Source organism: Juglans regia, chromosome 9 (assembly GCF_001411555.2).
Source record: "Juglans regia cultivar Chandler chromosome 9, Walnut 2.0, whole genome shotgun sequence".
NCBI classification, from domain to species: domain Eukaryota; kingdom Viridiplantae; phylum Streptophyta; class Magnoliopsida; order Fagales; family Juglandaceae; genus Juglans; species Juglans regia.
In genome coordinates this window covers 2,552,105-2,566,281 of record NC_049909.1, presented here as the reverse complement: position 1 = coordinate 2,566,281, position 14,177 = coordinate 2,552,105, and the positions used below count along the sequence as shown (strand labels likewise).

Here is a 14,177-nt window from a genome sequence, read left to right as displayed (position 1 = left end):
AATTTATCCATAAATAGTCAAGAAATCAATTTTGGAGACTGCAGAAAGTCCGTCCTTTTCTTCTAACGTACAGCATCAAAATTAACATCAGTATCCCTAACTTAAAATATACGAGTAAAGCTACATATCGATCCTGCTATATTTTTTAAAAAACTTTTTTAATATATTTTTTTATTAAGTGATTTAAGTAAATATTCTTTAATGATATTATAATTTTTTTATTTTTTTAGAAAATATTTTACAGTGTTAAAAAAAATACATGTATAAAAAAATAAAATAAAAAAACACAACATTTTACACTATCGGTGGATCCTAGCGGGACTGGGAGCGGTGGCTTTAGAGCCACCATAGAATGTACATACAACCAACGAACAAAATATGGAACAGGTTTTGATGTTTTTCAGTTCAGAACTTAATAATAATAATAATAATAATGAAAACCTTAAAAAACACCCACCATCATCATCGGTTCCATTCTCCAAAAGAAAGCGCCATTTCCAGTCAGGAATAGCATGCACTCTCTTACAAGTTGAGGTGAACATGAAACCAATCCCACATCCTTTGTTTAATAATAGGAAAGGAAAATGGGGAGACATCAACCTCTACCTAAAATCTGTACATACTGATAATTTCCTATAACTCTTACTTGCTACTATTATCATCATCTGGACCACCACAGAGCATGAAAATAAGCTCCACCCTCAAACTCACAAAATAAAAAACGGAATAAAAACAATAGCCATGAGTGAGAAAATAATTGCAGACTCGAGACATAATTATACCGAAGGGCCTGCTTAAAAGTTTTCTCAAGAGCAGCAGCAAAAACAACTAAGCACATAAAACCTAATGGACTAAACACTCACAAGTAGATTCCACTTTCACACAGCTGCCATGTGAAGATCTTTGTTTGCATGGAAAGCATGAGAGAAGATCATTGGTCCACCTAGATACATACCGTAACTTCCCCTTTTCCAACAGTGCTCTACTGGATATCCAAGCAACTTTCTGTCAACCCAGCACCGACTCCGAATTCATGTGACCAGAACTCCCACCATTACCGTTTAATCCAACTACAGGCATTGAACGCTGTGCAAAATCCATTAACAGCTTCTTTTGGTTCTCATCGGTGTGAGGAAGACTTGCTCGTAACAGCTCAACTGGCATTTCCTTACTGATAGCTCTAGCTGCATCTGACCCAATAGGAGACGTATTTGATGGAGCTTGCAAAATCAATGACTGCATAACACTATCATATTTATTTACGCAGTACTTGGTGAGAAGGCCAAAGAACTCATCAAATGAGGCCTGCCAAAGTGACCGATTAGTTATATTGTAGCTGCTAGCAGCATGAGGATCGGTTAAGAGTTCAGTTGCCCTCTCAAGAACAGATTTAAGAATCAGGGAAGCCCCACCTCCAGCCGAGCTTCCAAGAGGACGAAGTGGGGGCTGCTCTAAGGAACAAACTACTGCTGCCAGACAGGCACTGATTGCACTAAGATCCATGCCATGGACACACACGGAAACAACCTTAGCAAGATTATCTGTTGTTTCTGCTGCTGCTGGATCAGAGGGAAGGCCACCAAATAAGAACCTTAAATGACGGAATATTGCCATGCAGACTATTCGCATGAGCTCGCCTGCAGGAAAAAGAAGCTGTAGATACCGTGCAAGGAGCTTCCGCCCCTTGGGAAGAGAAACCAACCGTAAGAAAACAAGATCATCCTTGTGAGCAAGGCCAACTGTGTTTCCATTTTTGCCAAGTGGGTCAACCAATTGAAGTGATGCTGCCAGCCCTTCCAGCAGGACTTGCCGCCTCCGTCTTAACTGGGCCCCACCATCTTGGAGCTGATTGAACTGTAAGAAACGGTCAATATCATCCACATCAAGAAGAAGACATAGGCCATCCTCGATCATGACCCGGGCTGCAAGCATTGGCTCTTGTTCAAGGGGCTTCTCCAAAACTTTTTGTTCAGAGCTGCCAACAATGGACATATTCGGAGGGTCAACTTCAAGGAGTGGACGAGGTCGACGAATTGATGAAAACGAAACCCTCCCAAGAGCATCAACTTGGAGAAAAGCATGTGGTTCGGAATTAGCACGAGCTTGAGGAGGAAGATCCCTCACTTGAGTTGGGCAGAAATGATGTTTCAGCTTCGCCCCGGCAGATTTTTTTGCAAGACAAGCCTGGTGGTAATAGTCATCTACATAGGGGTCATTACTGTGCGTCGCAGCAAGCTGCATTCTAAGGATACCCTCTATTTCATCAGATGTCATATACTTCGATCGAAACTGCGGCCACCCACTATCGCTCCTGTGGCTACTGGTATCAAAGCCCTGATGGGGAAACCTGAGATTCACTCTCCCTTTCTGAGCTGATTTCAATCTTTGGTCTCTCATTAGATCAGAAAGGCCAAGCATTGCTTCAAACTTGCCCATTAAGGGAGGACCTGGAGAAAGATGAGGGTTATATAGCTGTGACTGAAACCCCGATAAATGGCCGAATGATGGCTGAACAGGATGATGCAGCCTATGCTGTGGCGGCTGTGGCTGTGGCACTATTTGTGGCGGCATTAATCCATTCTGATGGGGTAACCGTTGTGGCAGCAAGTTGTTCACAAGGCCGGAAGGATCTCCATGATAAAAGTTGGACTGGGTAACCCAGTGGTTTGGTGGTCGGCTATTACCTGAGAGACTCTGACTAAATTGAGGCATATTTCCTCCAAAATTCAAACCGTGTTGTAAACCAGTCAACTGTGGCTGAGAATTAGAGAAGGGAGAGAGAGTTGGTGAAGATATTCCCATCTCAGATCTACCAGCAAGATATGGGACATTCAGATGGCCTGGGTGGTGGTTGGGTGAACCCTGTGGAGACCTGCCCCCAGGGGGAGGATATGAAGTAAAAGAAGATTTTGGTACTGGAATTGGCTCGCTGGAGACATGCTGGAGGTGATGGTTTTGGTGATGCTGCTGTTGTTGCTGCTCAGGGTATGAAGACGTTCTGTACAAAGGCTTTGATTCAGCAAGAAAATTGCTTGGCTGTGATGACCATCGTTTGCCATCCTGAGTGCTTTCAGAGTCCAATACGTGTGGATCCAACCAGTAAGGGAAGTCCTCCCCTTGTGCCCATTCGGCAGCAGAGGAACCTGAGAAGTCACAAAGGAAAATAAGTTCAATTGACAGAACCACGTGGGAGCAAATGTACTGTCAAATTGCCATAAAAATAACTCAGGTTTGGCCAAATCAAGAAAAACAGGTTCCATCTTTTATCATCCCCAAAGCTAGATTTACCTGCTTACTGGCACAACCGATAATTTAAAAGCCACTTTAAATTGTCAGAAAAAAGTGGAGCATGTAGTTAGTCAAAGTAAAAGGTGATATAGTGCAATGCAATCCATTTGTGATCATGCAATGCAATGGCTCTTTCCTTAGTACACAGCTAAGAATCCTTGGTTGCTAAGGAGTGTTGAAGTTTTGCAGTTATGTAAGCAAGGTTGTAGTATGGTCATGGCCTTGATGTTTTTTTAGTCAGCATATGATCATGCCCTTGATGTTCAAGTTGGAATGATTTGTTTGTTAATGAAATTTCATCTATTATACGATATGTTATGGAAGTAAGGTTTTGCAGATTCTTTAATAGGATTTGTGTGCCATATTACATGTAATGAATTTGCTCATGGTACAACTAATACGATCTGCTTGTGTAAATTGTTTTACTATTTGATATCTATTTACTGATTATTCAACTCATTTATTTGCTTTTATGTTTTAGATGTTCCAACTCTTTATGTTTCAACTACATTTCCCGTATGTGAGCAGATTGGCTTTTCAAAATTTATATCCATAACTAAACTCAGAGCATCACTCTCCAGAACTATATCAGCTATTCCCATGTGGCACACAAGTTGCAGACGCCTCAACATGGCAAGCAGCTCTATATCCTCTGCTTCATTCACAGCCAACCAAGCAGGTAATCCAAGAACCACAAACAAAATTACATTTGGGACAAGAATCGAAGCAACCAACAACTAGTAAACAAAAGTTGTCAAGTTTTCAACCTAGAACAAAGTAACACATGATGTATCACTAATCCCCAAAATGTGTGTAGGAAAAATTTGATACTGCCCAATAGATCACATTGCTCCCACCGAAATTCACATGCATTACATGAGGCTAAAGTCCATACCAATATTTTTAACATGCAGAAACACGATCCATAAACTACCACAAACCTAAAGAAATTTGGTTTATATTGCATCCCAATTAGCATTCTGACCTCGACTTATAATGAAGTCCCGCAAGATGTAAATAACCAAGCATGATATTCTATAGGCCACATAACACTACCTAATAAAAGTTACATAAACTGAAAGAAGTCACAGAAATTACGATAAAAAACAATGAGCTCCCATGATTTATGTCAAATTACTTTTTCAAAAAAGAAATTGAACTATTGTAAATAACCATGTTTGATTCTATAGGAATATATTGTGCTCACCTTCTCTGGATTCCCTATCACCAATGATACCTGTGCTTCTTGATCCACTAACAACCTTGTTCAACTGATACAATAGAAGAAACTTCGATTATACAACAAGAAAGCTGCATAAATCAACAGAGTATATGACAAATCTAATTATAAGAACATACCGTGGTCATTCCCAGATAATATGGAAACATCACACTAGTGAGATAACAACTAAACCAAATGCTAAAATATCATGCATGAACTTCAGTTTTCCTTCAAACCTACCATTTTAATGGAATCATCTTTAACATGAAGTAATAGTTTTATTATATTATTATATTCAACCCCCCAACCCCCCCCCCCCAAAAATAAATAAATAAATAAATAAATAAATAAATAAAAGGCCAGCATAAATTGAAAGCCTACAACTGCATTCCAAAATCTCCGAGAGCACATATAAGAACAGCACTTCTTCACATATGTGGGCAGACAGTACAGACTCAAGATATAAATGTGAAAATAGATATACGACAGATGGGCTACTAGTTTAGCAATTCATGCACCGATAGGCACATAACATCCTAACTTATATCTTCATAACCACACTAGAACTGGAGGTAATGGAAAACCCAATTGATATACTACTGAGGTTGGTGCATTCTAGAACATGCATAAAACATTTAGGAATATCCATTCCAGGCTTACTTATAAAAAACAAATATCCGTTCCAGGCCCAAAAAATAGGCAACCAATAAGGAAAGAAGTCATTCCACTTCTTGCAGGATAGCCAAGAATTGTGATTCCCCATCCCCCCACCCCCCGTGCCCGGCGGCTTACAAGCACAGTCATTCATATAACTACAGCTGAATAAATGTTAGAAGTTTCTGGCAGGACCATATGTTAAACATCATCAAATAATCCTTCAAGTCTTGAGACCTTATATTGAAAATATGTATTCCTCAAACTATTCTGTATCACAGGCTGCAAGAGGTGTGGCCGGCATCCTATACTAACAAATCTGCAAAAATTGGAGCCATTTTGACCAATCTCCAGGCACAAGCAATAATGTTGATGATAGTATCTCAAATGCATCTTTCACAAAGAAACAGACATATGCCAATAACTATAAATACATATGATAAGCGTCCACTCTTCTGTGACAGCATAATCACTTCCAGTAAACTGACCTTTGAGAAAGTACTGGCAAGATCGTCAATATCAGACAGAGATTGTAAATTCTCACCCTGCAAATCAAGATAGAAGAATTTATTCCACTGTACAAAACACTTATGCTAGAATGCAACAATATTTTTTTATTCAAATTCTAATATCGTATTATTTTAATAACTACCACTGCAAACAATCAATGGCAAAAGAGTGAAACAAATACAACTATACAAACAAAAGTTTGTAATACAAGATTTTTTATCAACTAGTAATACACAAGATTCGGAAGCAGAAGAGTGAGGCCCGTAATGGTGGAGTTCTCAAAGTACATTTTTTACTTGAACCTGGTGGATTTGCCACTCGCAAGGGGTCCTGCCACAAGGTCGAATAACCAGACTTGGTCCATGTTGGACCGGTTCCTAATTTCATCAGAGTGGGAAAGTCCTTTCCCGGATGTGTGGCAAAAGCGTTTGGCTCACTTATCTTCGGATCATTAGCCTATCTTGCTTGATTGTGGAGGTCTACGGAGTGGCCAACGGTATTTTAAATTTGAGAATATGTGGTTGAAAATGGAAGGGTTTGTGGATAGGGTCAAACAGTGGTGGTCTTCCTACCAATTCCAAGGTAGCCCCAACTTCATTTTTGCAAATAAATTGACAGATTTTAAAAGAGATTTGAAGTTGTGGAACATGCAGTCTTTCGGAAATATAGGGGAAAACAAGAAAATCAAGTTGATGGAAATTCAGGAGATAGAGAGGCGGCCTCTTACACAGGAAGAACAAGTGCAAAAGACATCACTGGTTGCAGAGCTTGAGAGGATGATTTTACTAGAAGAAGTGTCATGGCGTCAAAAATCAAGCGCTCTGTGGTTAAAGGAAGGCGACCAAAGTACAAAGTTCTTTCATAGAATTGCAAATTCTCATAGGAGAAATAACAACATAAAGGTGCTGAAAATTGATGGGGTAGAATGTATAGAAGATCAGGTAATCCACAATCATGTAGTTGATTTCTTTGAGAAGCTTCTAACTGAGTAGGTGGGATGGCGGCCTACACTTGATGGACTTGTCTTTGATAATATTTGGCCGAGTGATGTGGTTCGGTTGGAGAGGGCTTTTGAGGAGGTAAAGGTATTTGATGTAGTGCAAAAAATGGTCAAAGATAAGGCACCCGGTCCAGATGGGTTCTCTATGGGATTATTCCAAGAATGTTGGGATGTGGTCAAGGAAGACCTAATGACAGGAGCTATTCTCGGCTGGAAATTTTGAGAAAAGTCTTAACACCACTTTTCTTGCATTAATACCCAAAAACAGCTACTGCTCAGTTAGATTACGGAGTTTCGGCCTATTAGCCTAGTGAATGGGGTTTACAAGATTATTTCTAAAGTACTTGCAAACTATCTTAGCAAGGTAATAGGGAAGATTATCAGTAAACCTCAAAATGCCTTTGTAAAAGATAGGCAGATTCTTGATGCGGTCCTTATTGCTAATGAATGTCTTGATAGCAGACTAAAGGCTGGCACTTCAGGGATCATGTGCAAGTTAGATATGGAGAAGGCGTATGATCACGTTAACTGGGAATTGCTTCTTTATCTACTTGGGATATGTGGTTTTGGGAAAAGGTGGAGGACATGGATCCGTTGGTGTATATCTATTGTGAGATTTTCAGTGTTGACAAATGGCAGTCTAGAGGGCTTCTTTCAGAGTTCACGTGGTTTGAGACAAAGGGATCCGTTATCACCTTTACTATTTGTTATTATTATGGAGGAGCTAAGTAGGATGATTTCGGCTTTGGTGGATAATGGTTTCGTAGATGGTTTCCCAATTTGAACCCCAGATAAAGGGTATTATTAATATTTCCAATTTGTTGTTTGCAAATGATACGCTTATTTTTGTGTGAAGCTGATCAAAATCAGGTGCAATAATTGAAGACCTTGCTATTATGTTTTGAAGCAATTTCTGATTTGAAAGTGAACTTTGAGAAATCAGAGATGGTGCCAATTGGAGGTGTTCCTAACATGCGCCAACTGGCTAGAACACTGGGTTGTAAGATTGCTGCATTTCCTATGACTTATCTGGGACTTCCGTAGGGGATTGCATCGAAGGCGTCCTCCATTTGGGATACGGTGATCAAAAGAATAGAGAGGAGACTGGCAGGGTGGAAGAGAATGTACTTGTCGAAAGGAGGTTTGATTACTTTGATCAAGAGTTCACTTTCTAACCTACCAACCTATTTTTATCTCTACCAACCTATTTCTTATCTCTATTCCCTATACTGACAAGAGTGGTGGCCCGTATCGAAGCTACAACGAGATTTCTTGTGGGGAGGAATGGGGGAGGAGTTTAAGTTCCATTTAGTTAAGTGGGAGAAGGTATGTCGTCCTATCTCTAATGGTGGTTTGGGTATAAGAAATTTGAGGTTGTTTAATCGGAGATTATTTGGCAAATGGTTGTGGAGATATAACAAGGAACCAGAGGCCCTATGGAAAACAATGATTGAAAACAAATATGGCGGTTTATGGGGGGGATGGTGTACTAGAGAAGTTAGAAGGGCCTATGGAGTGGGCTTGTGGAAACACATAAGAAAAGGGTGGGGGTCTTCAATCGACACTCTAGACTTTAGGTGGTTGTAGGAACCAGGATTATATTTTGGAGAGATGTTTGGCGTGGTAATAGTGCCCTACATGATTTATTTCCTTCACTTTTCTAGATTGCTAGTGCCAAAAATGTCACAGTGGCGGAAGTTATGGGGATCTCGGGAGGGCGGATTCACTGGAATATTAACTTTAGTAGGGCGGCACAGGATTGAGAAACGAGCAGTTTTGTAGATTTTTATAGCCTAATATACTCCATACGACCAAACATTCAGCATGAAGATGGTATGTAGTGGATACCTACAAGGAAAGGCATCTTTTCTGTTTGCTCCTTTTATAAGGCTCTCACACAAGAGCCCGATACTCAATTTCCTTGGAGAAGGCTCTAGAGCCACAAGGCACCCCCTAAAGTTTCATTTTTTGTGTGTACAACTTCACTAGGCAAGATTCTCACCATCGACAACCTAAGGAAAGGGAGGGTAATCATAGCAGATTGGTGTTGCATGTGTAGAAGACAGGGTGAGTCGATGGATCATCTTCTTTTACATTGTGAGATAGCAAGGGAACTCTGGAACAAGGTGTTTAGTAGACTAGATCTAGCAAGGGTTATGTCAAAGACCGAGGTGGCAGTGATGGTGTGTTGGACAACTATCCAAGGCATGCAGCATATCAAAGGGGTTTGGAAGATATCCTTATATGCATTATGTGGGTGCTTGTGGCAGGAGAGAAGCGAGTGGACGTTTGAGGACAAAGAGAGATTGGTGGAGGAGATAAAAGTTTTATTTTTTAGAACTCTTTGTACTTGGGCTATTATTGTAGACTTTAATGGCATGGACTTACATGATTTCCTTGCTTATAATGCGCCTACTTAGCTAGGGCATAAGAGTTTTGTACTTGGCATTTTGCCCATTCTTTTATTGATAAAATCTGATTATTTATCCAAAAAAAATACAAGATTCATTGTAGTGAGCCAAAATAAAGTCCACGCCATATCCAGGATCATACTAAAAAAAAAAAAAACTAGTCAATGATATAATTGGAGCCCCTTTGAATCATTATAAAGGGTTTGTAACTTCCCCTCCCAATCAAAGTGAGAACCCCTTGCCACCTTCCTATACACAATCCAGAGTATTACAATTTTCTTTAGAAGTACAATCAAGAGTATTATAATCTCCCCCCTCTTAAATCCCCAATGTCCTCGTTAGGCAATTCCATCATATAGGTGGAACGGCTCGAGTCCTACTTTTATGGGTTTGGCTCTAATATCATTTCTAAAAAAGAAAGCTCAAGTCATATCTAAGCCCTGCTCCAAAACAACTAGTCAATGATACAATTGGAGCTTCCTGGAATCATTATAAAGGGCTTGAACTTCTCCCTCCTAGGCAATGTGGGAAACTATTCACCACTTTCCTATACAAAACCAGAAATATTACATTCCCTTTAACTAGTTATGCGTGAAAAGACAACCAACCACATCATTATAAAATAATGAATATTAAAGATTCCCCAAAATCAATCCAATGAACCTACATCAAAAGGCATACAAGAAGCCTAAATGCTTCTTTCGCAATGATTACTCACCCAAAATTAATACTTTACTATGGTTGAAGCGGAAGGGGAAGCCAACAAGGCAGGAAACTAAGGGCATGTTTGGAAATAATTTTCATCTCATCTCATTTCCTTCCCAAACATCACTCAAACACAAGCACTTTCAAACTAATAATTACAACTTTTTGCAAACTAATCATTATAACTTTTCCAAACTTTCAAACAAAAAACAATTCAACTTTTTCAAATCCCAAAACAAAATTATATTAAAAAATTATATCCTAACAATATTTTTATTTCTAATATTTTTTATTCAACATTTTCTCTCCTTTCCCAAAACCCCATAAAATATCATAACTCAAAACCATTTTACTACTATTCACAAACCATTTCATCACAGATTTTTCATCTCATCTCATTCCACAAACATCCCCTAAGGCACCTTCATGATTATCCACACTATTGCCCCGTGCTTTACGAAATATATTTTCCAACTTCCTTTTTTTATTGATAAACAATTTTCAAACATGTTATAACATGAGGCCAAAATTAAGCAAATGAATGTAAAAAAACACCTGCAACAACACGTAAAATTAGTGCTACAAATCTATTGTCATTCTTGATGGGTAGCTGATCAATAGTTATATCTATTTGAATCATGTTATCTTTTAATGAAAATACACAAGCATGGTTCTTTACGTCAAGAGCTTCTAGAAAATAAATGTTGTTTTTTCTTTGAATATATATCTTTTATAAGTAAAAATTTATTAATATCAATAGGCGTAGCCAAGTACACTGGTGTATACAAGAGAGAACACATATCCCATAATAAAGTACCCCTAATGACCAGTAAGTCCATCCAATATACACCAAGCCCAATTGGGACAAAATGCTTCCTCCCTATAGAAAAGCAAATCATTGTAACTACCCCAACCCCTTGTTTCCACAAAATTAAGACACCACCCAAAACTCCCTTAGAAGCTCCATTCTTCATACTACACCCCTTCCTACAAGGACGGAGGAAGGCTTCATGCCCTCCCTCTACTTGAACTACCTCCCTTGGCGTCGTAGTTGATTGCCTAAGTAAGACGCTTTACTCTCTGCTCTTCTTAAATCTTGATTTCGTTTCAAGTGACCTGCCTCAATAGCAGTGAGTAGTGCTGTGAATTGGTCTTCAAATCCTCCACATGTAATCCCCATGCTGAAATATCTTTCGCAGAACCCAATCCGATGATGAACCAGCTAATGGAGGAAGAGATATCAAGGGGACAACATCTTCCCCAGACTCAGCTCCCAACTGTACACCAGGCCCAAAACATTCCTCCTCACTAGGCACCAATGACAAGCCCAAAATTTCCTCCACACCATCCCCTACATTCAAATGTCGTGCCTCCCCAAAAACACCCTGGTTACTGTCACAAGATGTTGAAGAGATAACCAAAAAATTTGTTCTCTCTATCATGTGTGGTGAGGCCATGGTCACCATTGGAGGTTCTGGGTTGGCGACAAACCCACAAATTTCCTTCACCTCCGACGTGGGTGTCGTCATTTCGTCGACGAGAACTAGAGATGCGTCACCCCCCGGCGATCCATTATGTGCCACTTCGGCAAACCCTACATCTCCTTCAAGCCTCAGCGTTACACTCAACTCCAGTGAGGGTGCCATCATTTCTTCCAGGAGAATGCTGACACGTGGCAAAAGGCATTCCATTTCGACTAACTCTACGCCAATACCCAACATAGAACCCACTTCGAATGACCCTATCTTCCTTTCAACCCTCCACAATCTTCTAGATTTGGCTATAGGGACTGAGCCGAACCCAACTTTCTATTTTCCTTCATCTGATTTTAACGGATTCGAGCCTATCTTGGACTCCCTCTTATTGGGCCTTACAACCCTATTACCTCCGGCTGAAAGCAAAATCTATTTTCATATATAAAAAAGCTACCGCTGCCTCCAACTCAACAAATTGATTTTTCATCTCCTTTAACGTACTGAGCATCTCTCTTTCAGCCATATTGCCAGTCAGACTCCTCCTGCTGGTTCTGACCTTGCGTGGTATGCATTAAATGCACTTTGAACATTGCTTTAAAGTCCAGAAGCATTTTTCCTTGGGCACTTTTAGTTGCATTAGGCATGCTTTTAAAACAATGAAATCAATGGAAAAAAGTGTATGCAAAGCTGACACAAGCCTTCTGTTGCATCACACCTTATTTAGGCACAAATCTTTTTAAGTTGAGACATGCATCCAAGAAAAAAGGCCTCATAAGGGCAGAAAGAGGCAGTTAGACTATGCGGTGCAACACAAAGACTCCATAGGCAACATCATTTCCTCACTCAGCATGGCAATTTTTTAGAAGTAAGCCCAACTATTAATAACTATGGTCTTGAGCAAGTTGATGTTTCTGGTTTGCAACTTAATCAATTAATGTTGTACTAACCAAAAACTCTCAATTCTTGCAACACACCAGCAAAAATACTATTAAGAATAAAGTATGCTACGAAATATTATTAAAGAACACTCAGTTTTAGATGCCATACTCCTACAAGCCAAAATTGCATGGGCCATCTTTCCAACCTCTCCTAGTTTTAATCCAAGACTCCAAAGCAAAGAATATACAAAAAAAATTACATTCCAAACAAATGGTTTCAAGTGTAATATTCAACCATTCAAACCATAAATAGAAGGTAACACGGCAGAAAAGATGTAAAGAACAGACATGAAAGAAATAAAATAAAATAAAATAAATGAAGTCACATTACCTCTTCTCTATTGTACAGAAATTCTTCCTCGTCTATCCCAACTGTAGGCAAACCGACCTCCTCCTCTTCTAATCCCCCCAACTCAACTTCCTCAACAACATCTTTACCAAAGAACGCATATTGTGATGCATCAAATACTGTGTCTTCTGCATTACAAAAGGATTCAAGTTTTAAAAAATTAAAAATAAAAATAAAAAAAGCCCTTCATTATCCATATATAACTTGTAAAAGCAAATTTAATTCTGAATATAAGAAGATATTCGTAGAAGCCAAACAACAGAAATACATGTGCATAATAGACATTTATTAATCACAACTCGCAACAGACCAATAAAAAGTCCTCATATGCATACATAGAAGGCAATCAAAAGGTTTGTTTTAGCTGACCCATGTCTCTTTCCCATACCTCTTGAACTACTTTTACATGCAAAGATGCTCGGATTTTGATAAAAACTTATCTTATTTTGACTCACAAATATAGGAAAGCACAGTTATTAAAACCAAAGACCACAATCTCATTTGCTTGACAAGAAATCCTAGTTAACTATGAACAAGCAGGAAGGCAAACAAAGAATGGTGCAGCAGCAACGTAAGATAAGAACAGCAAAATATTTAAGAAACCACCAAACCGAACCTTTACTGCTATTCATATTTGACTCGGTTCACGATCCCCGTTCAAATTATACACACGCACTCACGCGCCCACACACACACACACGTACATCTTGGGATCGCGCAAGAAGCTTTCACATCTTGCATTCCTTGATGGAACAGACAGGTAACCAAAACCAGATCCAGTAAAAAGCAAATAGAAAAGCAGAAGCCGGGGCTAATTATATCAAAGCTAATAAAACGTAGCAAAACCTGTGGAATTATCTCCGAATTGCTCACGATCTTTAGGATTGGAAGGCTCTTCAAGACTTCCACCAATACAAAACCCATCCATTCCTACGAGATTCTGTTTCTTCTAAAAAAAATTATTTTCCTTTTGTACTGTAACAAAAACTCAAAAATGAAAAACCCTAAAAAAACAACTACAGGTAAAGAAAAGATGTTAAAGAATCGAAATCTGAAGAAGCAGCAGTAGAAACCCTTAAAAGCGAAACAATATTTCTAGGGTTTCTGCAGAGATGTAGGACGCAGATGAGAAGATCCGCAAGGCGACTTGGGCACGGTAGAGCTTAAGTCCCGTCAATGAAATTTGTGGGCTCGGAATCGGAGAGAGAGAGAGAGAGAGGAACCCTAAATAGGGATAAGGATGGTCATATTGTTGTAGATAGGGAGAATAGAATAGGGTTGGACGGTGGGGGGGAGAGAGAGAGAGAGAAGTTATGGTGAATTTGTTGTTGTGGTGGTCTTGAATTGAGTATAATAGTAGAAGTGATTTTGATGTTGTTGTGGCTGTGGCTGTGGAATGAACGAGTTGGGGTGAGCTGCTGCTTACATTACGTGCGAAAGGGTAAAAAAACCATAGATGAAAAGGAGATGCATCCCTCTTTCCACCTTTTCTCTTGCCTTTTACTTTTCTTTATTTTTATTTTTATTTTTATTTTTATTTTTTATTTTTTATTTCCTTTTGCTTGTTTATCTACTTTTAACTACTTATATTCTTTTAAACATCTATCTCTAATAAATGTGGAAGG

The 14,177-nt window shown here is 39.2% G+C and overlaps 1 protein-coding gene across 2 annotated transcripts; it reads right to left on the bottom strand.

Moving 5' to 3' along the window:
* Window positions 1–434: 434 nt before the first annotated feature.
* On the bottom strand, window positions 435–13,957 carry LOC109011460 (protein PAT1 homolog). 2 transcript variants are annotated; one of them, XM_018992676.2, is made up of 6 exons: window positions 13,399–13,475; window positions 13,169–13,295; window positions 12,535–12,680; window positions 5,653–5,709; window positions 4,496–4,559; window positions 435–3,143 (listed from the first exon to the last, which is right to left on the bottom strand). In XM_018992676.2, exons 2-6 carry the CDS (start codon window positions 13,182–13,184, stop codon window positions 1,009–1,011), a joined length of 2,418 nt encoding a protein of 805 aa, XP_018848221.2. In that variant the 5' UTR covers window positions 13,185–13,295; window positions 13,399–13,475; the 3' UTR covers window positions 435–1,008. The 2 variants fall into 2 exon arrangements, with proteins under 2 accessions (XP_018848221.2, XP_018848220.2); XM_018992675.2 differs by lacking the exon at window positions 13,169–13,295 and having other exon boundaries at window positions 13,399–13,957.
* Window positions 13,958–14,177: the final 220 nt, after the last annotated feature.